Below are 14391 nucleotides of genomic sequence, written 5' to 3' on the forward strand. Positions count from 1 at the left end.
GCAATGCCGGACACCTGGGTTCAATCCCTGGGTGGGGAAGATGCCCTAGAGAAGGAAATGGCTACCCCCTCCAGTACTGTTGCCTGGGAAATCCCATGGATGGAGGAGCCTGGTGGGCTACAGTCCATGGGTTTGCAGAGAGTCGTACACGACTGAGCGACTGACATCTTTATGTTCAGGGAGACTGTATGTTTGCTCTTAAGTATTTGACTTCCTTGGTGGCTCACGGTAAAGCGTCTGCCTACAATGTGGGTTCGATCCCTGGGTCTGGAGGATCCCCTGGAGAATCCCATGGACAGAGGAGCCTGGTAGGCTACAGTCCATGGGGTCACAAAGAGTTGGACATGACTGGGCGACTTCACTTTCACCTTCTTTGCCACGTGTGGGCACTGGCCTGGCCCTGGGGACATCACAGTGGGCACCCTGCCCTCAGGAAACTAGGACCAGAGCCCCTCAGCCTTGAGGGGCCCGGATGACTCATGCTGGGAGACCATGGGCGCTGGGATGGCCTGGTCCATGCCATGCCATGGAGGTTGGGGGGACGGGCGGTGGGGGGCACACTGGGCAGGGTCATGGTGATAGCCTGAGCAGACACCTCTGTGCTCATAGCTTTTCCCCGAGAACTGGGATGGCGCCTCCACAGTGTGGATGTTTGCCCGGATGGTGCAGGCGCGGCACGTCCGGGTGTGGCCTTCTGATGGGCACCGCCAGGCTGCCCCCCGCAGTGATGCCAACCCGGGTAGCCTCCTGCGGGTGGAGCTGCTGGGCTGTGAGCCAGGTACAGGCTGGGCTGGGGGAGGGAGAGATGGCAGTGGGCAGGAGGGATGGGCAGGAGCCCTCAGCCATCCCCCCACCCCGCCATGTCCCCATCGGGCAGCGCCCCTGTGCCCAGGGGTTGGGCACCGCTGTGCCAGTGGCGAGTGTACCCCCAGGGGGTCCCTGTGCAATGGTGTGGAGGACTGCGAGGACGGCTCCGATGAGGAGGGCTGTGTGCCCCCGCCCGCAGGTGCTGGCAGGTATGGGGCGCCCTGCTGCCCGGCCTAGCCTTGGTAGGGGGGCCCAGCCTTGTGGGAGGAGCCTGTGCCACCTTCAACCCAAAGTGCCCGTGGGCCCGAATGTGCTGAGTTGCTTCAGCTGGGCGCCTTTGGAGGCCTCTTCCCACGTGGGATTCTGTGCCATTGTCCTGGAGCTGGAGATCAGTGGTTCTCAGAGGGTGGTCCCTGGACCAGAGCCATCAGCATCACCTGGAAGTTGGTAGAAATGCAGACTCTCAGGCTGCAGCCCTGACCTGCTGAGGCAGACACGGGGGGGCGGGGGACACCCAGCCCTCTGCTTAACAACCCCTGCAGGGGACTCTGACCTTTGGGACCACGGTGGAGGACATCCCCATGTCTAGTCTCAGCAGGCAGTGCCCTCCCCAGGCCCGCCTAGGGATGACCCCCTGCCGGGATGGGGCTTCCGAAGCTGGGAGGGCCCCTGGAGCCCCCGGGGTTATTTTTCTCTCAGAATCGAGTCCACAGCCTGGATCTCTGCGCCCTCCTCCACCCAGCCTGGACAGCTGCCCCCTCAGCCCAGTGAGGTGTGTGGGGAGACGTGGGCCCAGTGGGTGGGGCACAGGGCCTGGGACACCCCAGCATCTCAGCAACCCTGGTCCTCGCTCCCTTCACGCTGTCAGCCAGCGTGGCCTCCCTGTGCAGCCCTGGTATTCCTTTCTCCATCGGGGCTTCAGCCTTGAGCCTCCTGGGGCCAGCTTGGTGCTGGGCTGGGGGCCAGAGGGTGTAGGGAGCACTGGGTGGACGCTGGGCCAGGAGGAGTCAAGGAGATGGGAGAGGCATAGAGGTCCATGTGCCTGTAGCATGGCGATACCCACAGGTGCTCAGAGCCAACCCAAGCCCAGAGGCCCCGGAGGCTTCCTGGACAAGGCTTGAAGGATGGGAGGTGGGGGGTAACGTAGAGATGGGGGCCGGGCACTTGTTCCACAGGAGAACAGCCTGGTGGGGACCCCAGAAGGGAGAGTGACCTCAGCACTCAGGCACACGCGTGGGTGCTGGGGGTACGATGGAGGTTTGGAGAGAAGGGCCGGAGTGGCCCCCCTGGGCGGGCAGGAAGAACAGCTCCTGAACTCCTGGCACCTGGGGGGTGTGGAGCCCGACATCAAGACTGTACACCCCTGAGCCGTGGAGGGGGTTGGAGCTGGGGGTCCGAGTGCACCCCCCGGAGGGGATGAGAAACTGGACACCAGGCTGAACTGCTGGGCTGGGGCCTCACCGGCAGCTGACCATCTCCTCTCTTCGCAGGGTCTGGCAGAAGCAGAGGCTGACCACTGGCATCCCGGGCAGGGGTCACCCATGCCCCCCACAGGTACGTGCCCAAACTCCAGGCCGCCTTCCTGGCCTCACCACCCGCCACCCCTGACCCCTGCCGCCTGCCGCCTGCCTGTTCTCTCAGGGCAGGGGGCAATTACCTCTCTGGAGTTCAGTTTTTTGACCCTTCTTGTCCTCTGACTGAGCAAGGAGGGCTCAGGGAGGCAGGCATGGTCCCCGTGGACTCCTTGGCCAGGTCTAGCCCCTGCCCATCGTCCTGGACTCCAGGGTGTGAGGCTTCTGGCTGGTCCCTGGGGCTGAGCATGTGCCCTGCAGGCCGGGGGGCTGCCTTCCCCAGGCCCCTGGCCTGTCTGTGGGCTGCCACCCAGGACTCCCTCCACCCCCCACCCCCCTACTCACCCAGCCAGGCACCCATTTCAGAAGCGTTTGCAGGCAGCAGATGTCTGTCAGTGGGCACAGGGAAGCCAGGGTCACCCAGTTAGCAGGGTCCTAAATAGGACAAGGAAGGGGCTCCCGTTGTGTGCCAGCCCTCCCCCCTAACCATGGCCGCCTGGCCCTTCACCTGCACGAGGGCCCAGGAGAGCCGTCTTCTGGGGAGGCAGTCGGTGAGGGCTATCAGGGCAGCTGGGAGTGACCTTCTCTCTTGGGACGTGTTGGGCCCATCTCACCATCTGCCCAGAGCCTCAGTTTCCCCCTCTGTGAGCCCAGGAGCACTTATGGTCCCTTCCAGAAAGTTCTGAGGATAGCTATTCGGAAGCCTGGCTAGCGGTGCTTCTGTGTCTCTTGTGAGAAGCGGATGAAGCCACTTGAACCATTGCTTGGGTCCACGGAATGCAGACTCCCATGACGAAGTCTCCTCTCATCCCAAGTCTGGTTCTAGAAAAAAGGCTGTCTTCTTAAGCATGAATCTCTTGTACAAAATAGGTTCATCCCTCTTTTCCCTGTAGCTGCCAGGAGGCTCCCGGCCGATTTCTGTGTACCTGCAGCGAAGGGCTGGTGCTGAGTCTCTGGCCGGGCGGCTCCTCCTGCTGACGTTTGTGTTTCTCCATAAACGTTGACTTTATAGTGAGTTTCACTTGGAGGCTGCTGTGTGTGTCTTTGTGAGTGGAGAGTACATATCTCACTCAAAACTCAGCTTTTCTTCTGCGTTCAGTTAAAACCCTTCTTGTGCCCCTGGGACGACCGAGTCCCCTTTCCATTTTGATCTGAAGCCCCTCGGAAGGTGGGGTGTCACCTGTCACCACCTTGAGACCTGGAAAACCCTCTGGAGGGCCCACGTCAGCCTCATCTCAGGGACGGAACTGACAGGCTCCCCCTCCCTCCTGCTCCCCTAGGCAAGGGGCCAGTGAGTCTTGGGTCCGAACCTCACCCAAGTCCTGGGGGATCTGTGCAGACTGCGACCCCCAGCCCCACCTCCCAACCGGAAGTACAGGCCCTGAGACCAGAAATGGCAGCTGTGACGATGCTGCCCCCGCACCCCATGATGACACCCGAGGTCCCTGCTGGTGAGATGCCTCCTGCCCTGTAGAGACAGCTTCCCTGTGGAGGAACTGAGCCCCTGAGAGCTTGGCTGCTTTGCTCCAGGTCATACGGCTTGAGCTCAGGGGCTTGGGAGGATCAAGCCTAGGACCCAAGTCTCCTGAGACTGCTCCCTGCTTTTCTGTAATCCCACAAAGGGCAGGAAGGGAGGGCACAGCGGATGTCAGGAGGGAGGCTGGGGGGTGGTAGGAGGTGACAGAGGAGAGAGGACAGGGCTGGGGAGGGGGCGATGGCCGGTCAGCTGGCTGCAGTGGCGCCCACAGGATGGAGCACCACCCCAGGGCCCTTCCCGCCTGTGCGGTGCAGCCCAGGCCAGGTGCCCTGCGAGGTCCTGGGCTGCGTGGAGCTGGAGCAGCTGTGTGATGGGAGAGAGGACTGTCTGGATGGCTCTGATGAGAGGCCGTGCGGTGAGCACCCTGGAGAGTCTGGTGCCATGTGGGTGGTAACGGCAAGATGGCTGTAGGTTTGGGGAGGTGCCTGCCTCCGTTTCTAGCATATATGAGAAGGTCCTGGGAAAGTCTAGTGGCCGCGGGGAGTGGAAGGAAACTGAATGGGTTAAAACAACCAGCAGTGTGTGTTTTGGGGGATAGTGAAGGGGGGGCTTGGGATAGGTGTTTTATAAAACCTCTCTGACCTTGGAGGTTGTTCATCTATCCATCTATGCATTCATCAAAGTAGACCACTATGCTCAAAGCCTAGTTTTCAATCAAGAGAAGAGCGATCAAGTATTAGCCAATAACGGAAAGGATGGAGTGTTAGCCAGTTACTCCAGGGGGAATCCATCAGGAAGGGATACCTGGGGAGTGAACTGTTCTGGCTTCTCCTGGGACACTCCAAGAGCTGTTGACAAACAGACTGTGAGATGGTATGTGGACGGAAGACCACCCCACTCATAGCAGAGGGAAGCCCGGGTGCTGGGCTGGGTGGGTGTGGGAAGAATCAGGAGGAAGGGAAGGCCAGGCTAGGGTCAGCAGCTTCAGTTCTGTGCTGGGCCTGGGGTTGAAGGGGTTGGTTTATCACCGGCCAGAATCACCTGTGCCCTTGCCCTTCCCCAACTCCAGCACGGGCATCGGGCACCATGCCCTTCACCGTGCCCACCACCGCCCTGCCAGAGTTGCCGGCCTCCAGGGGCCTCTGCTCGCCGAGCCAGCTGACCTGCGGCAGTGGGGAGTGTCTGCCCTCCGAGCGGCGCTGCGACCTGCAGCTGGACTGCCAGGACAGCTCGGATGAGAATGGCTGTGGTAGGGGCCAGGCTGGTCCCCGTCAGGTCAGGGTGCTCCTTGGGGAGGGCCTGCTCCCGCGTGAGCCCCTCTCTGAACCAGGCCCACCTGTCCGTCCCCGCAGTGGACTGTGGCCTGTCGTCCTGGTCTGGCTGGAGCAGCTGCAGCCGTAGCTGTGGCCTGGGCCTCGCCTTCCAGCGCCGGGAGCTGCTGCGGCCGCCCCTGCCCGGGGGCAGCTGCCCATCGGACCGGCTCCGCAGCCAGCCCTGCTTCGTGCAGGCCTGCCCAGGTAACCAGCCTCCCCTCCCAGGCCTCCCCGCAACACCCCCCCAAAGGTGGGACACCCTCACGAGGAGATGCCCCTGCTCCCCCTTGGGACCCGTGTGTCTGGCTCCAGGACTCTAGGAGGACAGCCCCCTCCGACATCCCAGCCTCGCCTCCCCCCTGAGGGCTTGTCCAAAGGCGGCTCCCCGCCCGGCCCCCTTCCTGCCAGAGTGTGGGAACTGGAGCCGCGGCCCCAGAGGAAGGCTGTGAACTGGCGGCCCCGCTGGTGCTGGTCCCGGGCTCTGCGCCCGAGGCCCCGCGGCGCTTTTGTTCAGCAGATCCGAGGGAGGGGCCCCAGCCCGCCGCATCCTTGCATCCAGGGTTTCCCACGCGGGGCTTCCTCGGCCAGCAGGCAGCCCTTGTAACCCCGCTTCTCACCGCTGCCTCCAGGGGGCGCGCCGCCCCGGGATTCCTTTTCGGGGACCAGAGCCTTGATCCCCAGAGGCATTTCCACACATCACCCGCCCTACCCACCTAAGGGGGCTTTCCTGGGACACGAGAGGAAGCTGCGGAGTCCTCGGGGCGCTGCCTTAAGCCACCCCGCTGGCCACTGCCCAGACTCCTCGGCCCCTTGGCCCTGCTCTCTAGCGGGGTGGCAGCTTTTGGGGTTCACCGCCTGGTTCACCCCCGTTCTTCCTCCCGTTCCCTCGCAGTGGCTGGGGCGTGGGCTGAGTGGGAGGCCTGGGGGCCCTGCAGCGTCTCGTGTGGGGGCGGCCATCGGAGTCGTCGTCGAAGCTGTGTGGACCCCCCGCCCAAGAATGGTGGTGCCCCCTGCCCCGGGGCCCCGCAAGAGAGGACACCCTGTGGCCTGCAGCCCTGTGCAGGTGGCACAGGTGAGAGGAGCTGGGCTGGGGCCCGGGGTTCATTTGAGGGGGGAGCCCCGGGGTGGGGGTGGGGCTGTGGGACCCGTCGCTGGGCCTCCCAGTGCCTCCTGCCTGGTGTCCATCCTCCCCTCCCATCCCCCAGACTGCGGGCAGGGCCGCGTGCATGTGAGTGCTGAGCTCTGCCGGAAGGGGCTGGTGCCACTGTGCCCACCCTCCTGCCTGGATCCTGAGGCCAACAGGAGCTGCAGCGGACTCTGTCTGGAGGGTGAGACGCACTCAGCAAGCAGGGGTGCTGCGGGCAAGGCCCTCGGGGGTGGTGCGGGGAGTATGGGCGTCCAGCAGGCCCACCAGCCCTCCGTCTCCACTCCTCCCTGCTGCCCCCTCCCCCACCCAGGGTGTCGCTGCCCCCCCGGGCTCCTTCTCCAGGATGCGGGCTGCCTGCCCCTCTCCGAGTGCCCCTGCCTTGTGGGCGAAGAGCTACAGCAGCCAGGAATGCCCTTCCTCCTGGACAACTGCAGCCGATGGTCAGGGCGCCTACCCGCTGTGGAGGGTGGGGGCCGGGACGGGGTCAGGGGCCACACCCCTCCGTCTGGTCCTGACCTCCGCCCTCGGCCCCCGCCACCCCCCCAGCGTGTGTGAGAACGGGGCCCTGCTGTGTGAACCAGGGGGCTGCCCCGTGCCCTGCGGCTGGTCAGCCTGGTCGTCCTGGGGTCCCTGTGACCGCTCCTGTGGCTCTGGCGTGAGGGCCCGGTTCAGGTGTGCGGGCAGAGGGGCCATGGAACTGGAAGGGATGGGGTGGCGCGGGGCGAGCGGAGGGCCTCGGGGTGGGGGGGGGTGAGGGGCGGGGCGGGGAGCGGTGCCCAAGCTGCCTCTCTCCTCAGGTCCCCCTCCAACCCTCCAGCTGCTTCGGGGGGCTCCCCGTGTGAGGGCCAGAGGCAGGAGCTTCAGGCCTGCTACTCGGCGTGCGGGGCAGGTGGGTCCCCGCCAGCCTCCTTCCTCCAGATTCCTGCCAGGAGAGCCCGGCTGGGTTGAGCCTGCTGGTCACTCTGCTGGGTGATCAGTCCTGGGTGGTCAGCGAAGCCCCCCATTCAGGAGGCGCCCCCGGGAGGAGATGAAGGCCTGGGGGGGGCACAAGTGTCTGACAGCAGGATAGGGGCATGAGACTGGACCTGGGGGCCGGGTGCAGGAAGAAGGAGCTAACTCAGGACCTCCTGGAGCCCAAGACTGTTGCCCTCCTTCCATGGCTGGGCGGCCCCCAGAGCCATCCCAGCGGAGGTCTCTGGGTCTTTTGTGAGCAGGCGACTGGGCAGGGTGAGAGCAGGGAAGTTGGGGTGCAGCTGGGGGCCCAGGGGATCTGGGTGCAGGTTCTGAGCAGGAGAAGAAGGAGGGGCTGTTGGAGAATGGCAGCTGGCTGGCTGAGGGGTCTCTAGGATTTCCTCACTGAGGCTGAATGAAGGACCATTGTTTAGAAGGCTCTGGAAGAAAACGTGAAGTTGGGCGTGGGCTTGTGGAGGTACCTGCCAGGCCCCCAGATAGAGGTGGGGGCCTAGTGAACCAGATTCAGTTCAGTTCAGTCACTCAGTCGTGTCCGACTCTTTGCAACCCTATGGACTGCAGCATGCCAGGCCTCCTTGTCCATCACCAACTTCCAGAGTTTACGCAAACCAGATTCAGCAGGAGGCTAAGCTCTGAGAGACCTGGGTCCACGGTGGGAGTCCCGCAGGGGCAGAGACCACGCCCACCCTCACGAGCCCTTCTCTTGCCCCCGTAGCTTCTCGGACCTCACCCTGGTTGTCCTGAGGTACCCCTGGCTTGCAGGGCCCCATGCAATCTCCCACCCTTTTCCTTGCAGAGGTGCCGGGCTGGACACTCTGGGCTCCCTGGTCTGCCTGCTCCAGGAGCTGCCTCATCCCTGGAGGGGGCCCAGCCCTGCGCAGCCGTTCCCGGCTCTGCCCCAGCCCCGGGGACATGTCCTGCCCAGGAGAGGCCACCCAGGAGGAGCCCTGCAGCCCCCCTGTGTGCCTAGGTATGGCACCTTCTGAGGGGAGGGCCCTCCAGTGGGGTGAGGCACAGATGAAGAGAAGAACGTTTCGGGAAGGGTGGGGGCAAACCTAGCTGTTGCCCAGAAGCTTCTCTCTGGCCCCCAGTCATAGGCCCCCCAGAAGCCCAGCGGGGGATGCACAGGGTGGGCCTGGCCTGCAGGCGTGTTGGGGGCAGCCCTGGAGGTGTGAGTGTGGTGGGGTCTGAGGCTGCTGTTCAGACTCTGCAGACCTCCGGACCCCCCACGCCACCCTGACCATCCCGCATCTCTGCCACGTCCCTGACCGTTGTTGGCTGTCTCTTCCTCCCAGGGCTGGGTGTCTGGGGTCAGTGGTCCGCCTGGTCCGCCTGCTCCGCCCCATGTAATGGGGGCGTCCAGACCCGAGGGCGCGGGTGCTCTGCCTTGGCTCCTGGGGACCCCGGGTGCCAGGGACCCCACAGCCAGACCAGGGACTGCAACATGCAGCCCTGCACAGGTGAATGTCCCCTTCCCGTTCTCCTGCCCGCCTCAACCAGCCGGCCCCGGGGGCTGCTGACCTTCTCCCCACCCACCTTCGCTTGGCACCGACCTCTGCCTCCAGGACAGGCTGTGCCTTGAGCTGACTTGGCCCGATTTCCCGTCTCCTCCAGCCCCCAGCTCCCTCGCCCCGCCCCCGACACACCCTCCCATCTCCCGGGCCCTCTGGCGTGTCCCCTGCTGAGACCCGCTCCGTCTTCCCCGTGCAGCCCAGTGCCCGGGTGACATGGTGTTCCGCTCAGCAGAGCAGTGCCGCCGGGAGGGGGGCCCGTGCCTCCGGCTGTGCCTGGCGCGGGGCCCTGGGGTGGAGTGCACCGGCGTCTGCACCGCTGGCTGCGCCTGTCCCGAGGGCCTCTTCCTGCACAACAGCAGCTGCCTGCCTCCGAGTCAGTGTCCCTGCCAGCTGCGCGGGCAGCTCTATGCCCCTGGAGCAGTGGCCCGGCTGGACTCGTGCGGCAACTGGTGGGCACCAGGGTCGAGGAGCGTGGAGCGGGGAGGCTCGTAGCCACGGGGTGGGTGGTCATGGACTCCCACCAGTGGCGGGGGTGCTCAGCATGCTTCCATCCTGATGTGAAGCCCGGAGCGGCGGGCGTCTGTAGGAACTGTCCAGCTCGTTTACTTATGGGGAAACCGAGGCTCAGTTGAGGGAGGCGATTTATGACGGAACTAGAGCCTAGAGTTGTTCTGGGAGTTGGTGCTGGACAGGGAGGCCTGGCGTGCTGCAATCCATGGGGTGGCAAAGAATCGGACACGACTGAGCCACTGAACTGAGAGCCTAGAGTTAGGAGAGCAGGTCTACGTTCTCCTTCCAGTTTCTCTTTCCTGAGTATAATTGACTTCCTGGGACCCACTTGATATCTGCTCCAAAACCTTGAAGCGCCCTCACAAAGCTGATACCAGGACTCCGTCAGCAGAGGGGGCACTAACCCCATTCCTTTTTTTGTTATTATTTTTCTTTATTCAGTTCATTTTTAATCTTCCTTTTTACTTTCTATGCTCTGGTCCTCCCTCAATCCCCTCCTTCATTCTTCCTCTCTACCCTGCCCCTATCTCGTTTTCCTTTTCTCTCTTAAATTTTTTTTTTTTTCTGAAATGTCAACATTTTTGATGAGTGGGTTTTGAAGCATTTACTGGAGAAAAACAAAAAGGAGGAAAACTTCAAAAGAGAAATCCAGGAGACTCAAACTAGTATCTACTCCTTCTGAGTAGCTGCTAACTGGCCTGGAAGAGTCACTAAAAACCATCTCTACAGTGTTTAATAAACATAAATGGAATAAAATTAAAAAAGGCAAATTCTTTTTATCAAGGCAATAAAACCATGGGACAGAGGGCAGCACGGTGCCTAGGAGTGTCAGGGAGCTCGTGGAGGGTGGAATTGGCGGGGAGGCTGGGTCAGAATCCTTGGTCACTCATGAACTCCATGTGGGACGTAGGGCAACTTGCTTTACTTCCCAGACCCTCGGGTTCCTCTTCTGTGTGGTGGACACCACGTCCCGGCCTCTTCTCCCTGGGGACAGGTACACAGGGCTGCAAGGGGAAGGCTGACTGTGGCCTCCCTGGGTCCTCTCTCTGCAGCACCTGTATCTCTGGTGAGATGGTTTGTGCCTCGGAGCCCTGCCCAGGTACCCCCATGCTCGGGGCCAAGGAATTGGCAGTGGTTGGGTCTCAGGGATGCTGGTCCCTTCAGTAATCAACCTGGTGGTGTTGGGGGTGCCCTCAGGAAGCTGGGGTCCAGGGAGAACTTGACCTGAATCACACATCCTGTGTCTCTCCCCTGCACCCACCCTGGCAGTGGCCTGTGGCTGGAGCCCCTGGACCCCATGGAGTCTCTGCAGCCGCAGCTGTAACGTGGGTATTCGGCGGCGCTTCCGGGCAGGCACGGCTCCCCCAGCTGCCTTTGGGGGGGCTGCGTGCCAGGGCCCCAACATGGAGGCTGAATTCTGCAGCCTGCAGCCATGTGGAGGTGAGAGCCACAACTGGGGTCCTCAAACCTGGGGACTCCCTGCCCTGGACCCCGGGACAGGTGCAAGGGCCTGTCCAAGGAGATGGCACAAGGATGTGGTTCCCCGGGAGCTCTAAGAGGGGTCCTCGCTGGAGGCCCTGTTCCAGGTGGAATCCTGGGGCCTCCTGAGGAGGGGTGAGGTGTCCGGAGGTGGGTGTGAAGCTGCTGGGGCCTGGGATCCGGGGTGTGGAGTGACCGGGGGCCTGGGTGTGACAGGCAGGGCCTACAGTGACCTGGGTGTCACCCCAGGTCCTGGTGGGGAATGGGGCCCCTGGTCTCCGTGCTCCGTGCCCTGTGGGGGCGGCTACCGGAATCGCACCCGAGGGAGTGGCCGGCCCAGCCCCATGGACTTCTCCACCTGCGGTCTGCAGCCCTGTGCCGGTGAGGGCACCCACCTTCTCCTCCCTACCCCTCCCAGAGCTCCATCAACTCCCTGTCCCCCTAGGAACTCCTCTCCCAGAGCTTCTGGGCAGCCCCATGACCTCCCCGACCATACCTAGAGCTGATGTGTACCCCCCGGGGGGAGACCCTGGGAGGGAATCGAATGTGCCTGGCTGAGCTGTCAACCTGTTTCCCCCAGGGCCAGTGCCCGGTGTGTGCCCCCCAGGCAAGCGGTGGCTGGACTGTGCCCAGGGGCCTGCGTCCTGTGCAGAGCTCAGCGCCCCGGGAGGGGCTGACCAGCCCTGCCACCCTGGCTGCTACTGCCCTTCCGGGATGCTCCTGCTGGTGAGTGTCCCCTGCCTGGCCTCCTCAGGGCCTGGGCAGGGGCAAAGCCAAGAGTGTGGGGCAGGAGGCAGGGAGAGCCTGCAGGGTTGAGGACAGAGCGCTGAACTCGGGGCACGTGGTTCTGCTCTGCCAGCCCCATGACCAGCACGTGACCCTGGGCGAGTGGCCATCAGGTCTTTTCTCCCAGAAATTGGGGGTCCATGCCCCTCCCCATGGCCCTTGCACCTGTTGGTGTGCATTTCCCCAATACTGGAAATTGGGAAGAAATGGGTGTTTGGAAGAAGCATCCATGACATTTGAGGGTGGGAGCCTGCCAGGTGGGTGCTGAGCTCTGCTTTGCGGAGCGTGGGCAGACTGCGCTGGAAACCAGAAGGTGGTGGGGGGTTTTTGATTCCAGAACAATGTGTGCGTGCCCACCCGGGACTGCCCCTGCGCCTACGGGGGACGCCTCCACCCCCCAGGCAGTGCTGTGCTACGTCCATGTGAGAATTGGTGAGGCTGCCACCCCCTGCAATGGCCCTGTGACCCCAAGGACCCTCTGTCTCTCCTCTGCATTAGGGGGTGGGGGAGTCTTGGCCTCCATGGGAAACAGAGACGCCCCCCTCCCACAGGCACAGTGTTCAGCAAGCCTGCGTGTGCCCCTCGCCTGCCCCCTCCTCACCAGTCTCCCTCGTCCCACGCATCTCCGTCTGCTGGGGCGTTCCCAGTCTCGCTCGTCTCGTGGAGTTTGTGGGCAATTTCTGGCCTCCCCTGGCCTGTGGCTGCATCCCTCTCACCTGCTTCACATGGCCGTCTCCTCCCTGGGTCTTCACATCCCCTCTGTCTGTACCTTTGTAGAAGGGTCACCCTAACGGCTCCATTCTAACTTGATCACTTCTGCAAAGATCCCCCCTTTACAAACAAGGTCATAATTCTGCAGTCACGCTCACATGTTAGGGCTCCAACACATGAATTTGAGGGGACACATTCAGCCTGTAAGAGCTCCCCCACCGTCTGCTGCTTCTCCACCAGCTCCTGTGTCTCTGGGCTCATCACTAACTGCACCTCCTGGCCCTGTGAGGAGGGTGAGAAGGGGGCCTCTCCTGACTTCACTCCCCCTGCCCCGCCAGAGTGGGTCTGTGCAGGGGTGGGACGGGGGTAGCACTGGGGAGGAAAGCCCTTGGGAGAGGGGGGCAGGGAGGGGGCGGCCTGTCCTGTGCACCGAACTCTGCTCCCCACCCTTTGGGCCCCTTCAGCCTTCCATCACTCTGTCCTCTCTGCCTCTCCCTGCTGTGCACCCCAGGTCAGCCCATGTGGTCACCCTGGACCCCGTGGAGCGAGTGCTCAGCTTCTTGTGGCCCAGCCCGGCGCCATAGACACCGCTTCTGCACCGGGCCCCCCAGTGCGGCGCCATCCAGCATGGCCCCGCCACCCCTGCTGGCCTCGGTGCCCCCTCTTTGCCCAGGCCTTGAGGCAGAGGAGGAGCCTTGCCTCCTGCCAGAGTGTGACCGTGAGTCCTGTGGAGCCCAGATGTACCCACTGTCTTGCCCCAGTCAAGCCCAGCCCCTTGCCACTGCTTCCTCTTCTGTTCTCCAGGAGCTGGAGGCTGGGGCCCTTGGGGACCCTGGTCCAGCTGTAGCCGGAGCTGTGGAGGGGGTCTCCGGAGCCGGAGCCGAGCCTGTGATCAGCCCCCACCCCAGGGCCTGGGGGATTACTGTGAGGGGCCTCGGGCCCAGGGGGCGGCCTGCCAGGCTCTGCCATGCCCAGGTACCTGCCAGGGACAGCAGTGGGGGTCAAGGAGGAGAGATGGAAAAGCTGCAGGGGGCATTCTGGGGAGGTGAACAGGGAGGTGGGGGGGGGCGGGGAGAGTGACCCGCACAGCTGTCAACCTACCTGGTGCCCTCCCCTCAACCCCCCACACCCCCCGCAGTGACCAACTGTACCACCATCGAAGGGGCGGAGTACAGCGCCTGTGGCCCTCCCTGCCCTCGCTCCTGCGATGACCTCGTGGTGAGTCTGGGCTCCTGATGGTCACATTGCTGGATGGCATGTCAGGGTGTGGCCGCTCTGACCTGGGGCCGTCTGCGGTTGGAGGGAAGGAAAGGGGTCAGCGTCCAGCTGGCTTGGCTCTTGATTCTAGAGAGCAGCAGGAGTGAGCCTCATCCAGCATCCGTTGTTGTCCTTACACAGCATATACGTTTCTCGGTTGACACATTTTATGATAGAAACAGCAGGAACACACAGGAAAAGGGCAGTCCTTTTGATGGATCATCCATCCGAAGCCCCCCGCCCCGGCGCGTTGGTGCGCAGACCTTGACCCTGTGCGTGCGTGAGTGCGCAAGGGCCTGCCGGGACGCGGGGCCAGTACAGGACCATGGAGAGGGACCCAGGCCGGCTGCCGCCAGGGGTGGGCGCGGTCCAGTGGTGCCTGCACAGTGGTGAGGAAGCGGCCCCGAGTCAAAATATCCTGGAGCAAACAGCTAGGGCAAAGGGACCGCGCTTTGAGAAGCCTTGCTTGGGCCTGTCCAAGGGGGACGGGAGGCTCCACACATAGGCTGGAGGACCAGGACACGGTGCTTGGTCCCGACCTCTCCCAGGAGTTCCGGGCGCCTTCCCAAACGCCCTCTGCTTCCGCCAGCTTTCCTGTCCCCGGTTCCCTCCGTCCTAGGAGATCTGCCTTGGTCCCCACTCAATCCTCCACGGGGCCCAATGTCTGGAGGATACTCCATTCAGGGAAGCTCTTCGCAGGCTGTCCCTTCCCCACACTCCTTCCCTGGAGGAGAAACTCCAGTGGAAACTCAGCATAAACTGTGTCTAGAAAAGACAGCTATGACCAGGAGCATCGCACTTCCTCCCCTCTGCGCCCCTCCCTGCCCCCAGCCTCCTCCTTCACTTC

At 63.3% G+C, this 14391-nt stretch overlaps 1 protein-coding gene across 1 annotated transcript in view; it reads left to right on the plus strand.

Moving 5' to 3' along the window:
• LOC138439608 (SCO-spondin) overlaps nucleotides 1–14391 on the plus strand; it is a 54192-nt gene that overhangs the window by 22108 nt on the left and 17693 nt on the right. The window contains exons 42-66 of the mRNA XM_070292393.1: nucleotides 610–778; nucleotides 878–1016; nucleotides 1507–1579; nucleotides 2298–2361; nucleotides 3659–3829; nucleotides 4127–4270; nucleotides 4925–5104; nucleotides 5208–5372; nucleotides 6061–6240; nucleotides 6374–6496; nucleotides 6626–6755; nucleotides 6862–6987; nucleotides 7113–7204; nucleotides 8084–8257; nucleotides 8583–8747; nucleotides 8998–9250; nucleotides 10364–10410; nucleotides 10581–10751; nucleotides 11040–11171; nucleotides 11371–11516; nucleotides 11914–12008; nucleotides 12528–12580; nucleotides 12799–13005; nucleotides 13092–13262; nucleotides 13426–13505. Of these exons, the coding sequence (XP_070148494.1) occupies nucleotides 610–778; nucleotides 878–1016; nucleotides 1507–1579; nucleotides 2298–2361; nucleotides 3659–3829; nucleotides 4127–4270; nucleotides 4925–5104; nucleotides 5208–5372; nucleotides 6061–6240; nucleotides 6374–6496; nucleotides 6626–6755; nucleotides 6862–6987; nucleotides 7113–7204; nucleotides 8084–8257; nucleotides 8583–8747; nucleotides 8998–9250; nucleotides 10364–10410; nucleotides 10581–10751; nucleotides 11040–11171; nucleotides 11371–11516; nucleotides 11914–12008; nucleotides 12528–12580; nucleotides 12799–13005; nucleotides 13092–13262; nucleotides 13426–13505 (3450 nt within the window). The remainder of the gene's footprint in view (nucleotides 1–609; nucleotides 779–877; nucleotides 1017–1506; nucleotides 1580–2297; nucleotides 2362–3658; nucleotides 3830–4126; nucleotides 4271–4924; nucleotides 5105–5207; nucleotides 5373–6060; nucleotides 6241–6373; nucleotides 6497–6625; nucleotides 6756–6861; nucleotides 6988–7112; nucleotides 7205–8083; nucleotides 8258–8582; nucleotides 8748–8997; nucleotides 9251–10363; nucleotides 10411–10580; nucleotides 10752–11039; nucleotides 11172–11370; nucleotides 11517–11913; nucleotides 12009–12527; nucleotides 12581–12798; nucleotides 13006–13091; nucleotides 13263–13425; nucleotides 13506–14391) is intronic.

The sequence above is a fragment of the Ovis canadensis genome, chromosome 4 (genome assembly GCF_042477335.2).
Source record: "Ovis canadensis isolate MfBH-ARS-UI-01 breed Bighorn chromosome 4, ARS-UI_OviCan_v2, whole genome shotgun sequence".
In the NCBI taxonomy this organism is placed as follows: domain Eukaryota; kingdom Metazoa; phylum Chordata; class Mammalia; order Artiodactyla; family Bovidae; genus Ovis; species Ovis canadensis.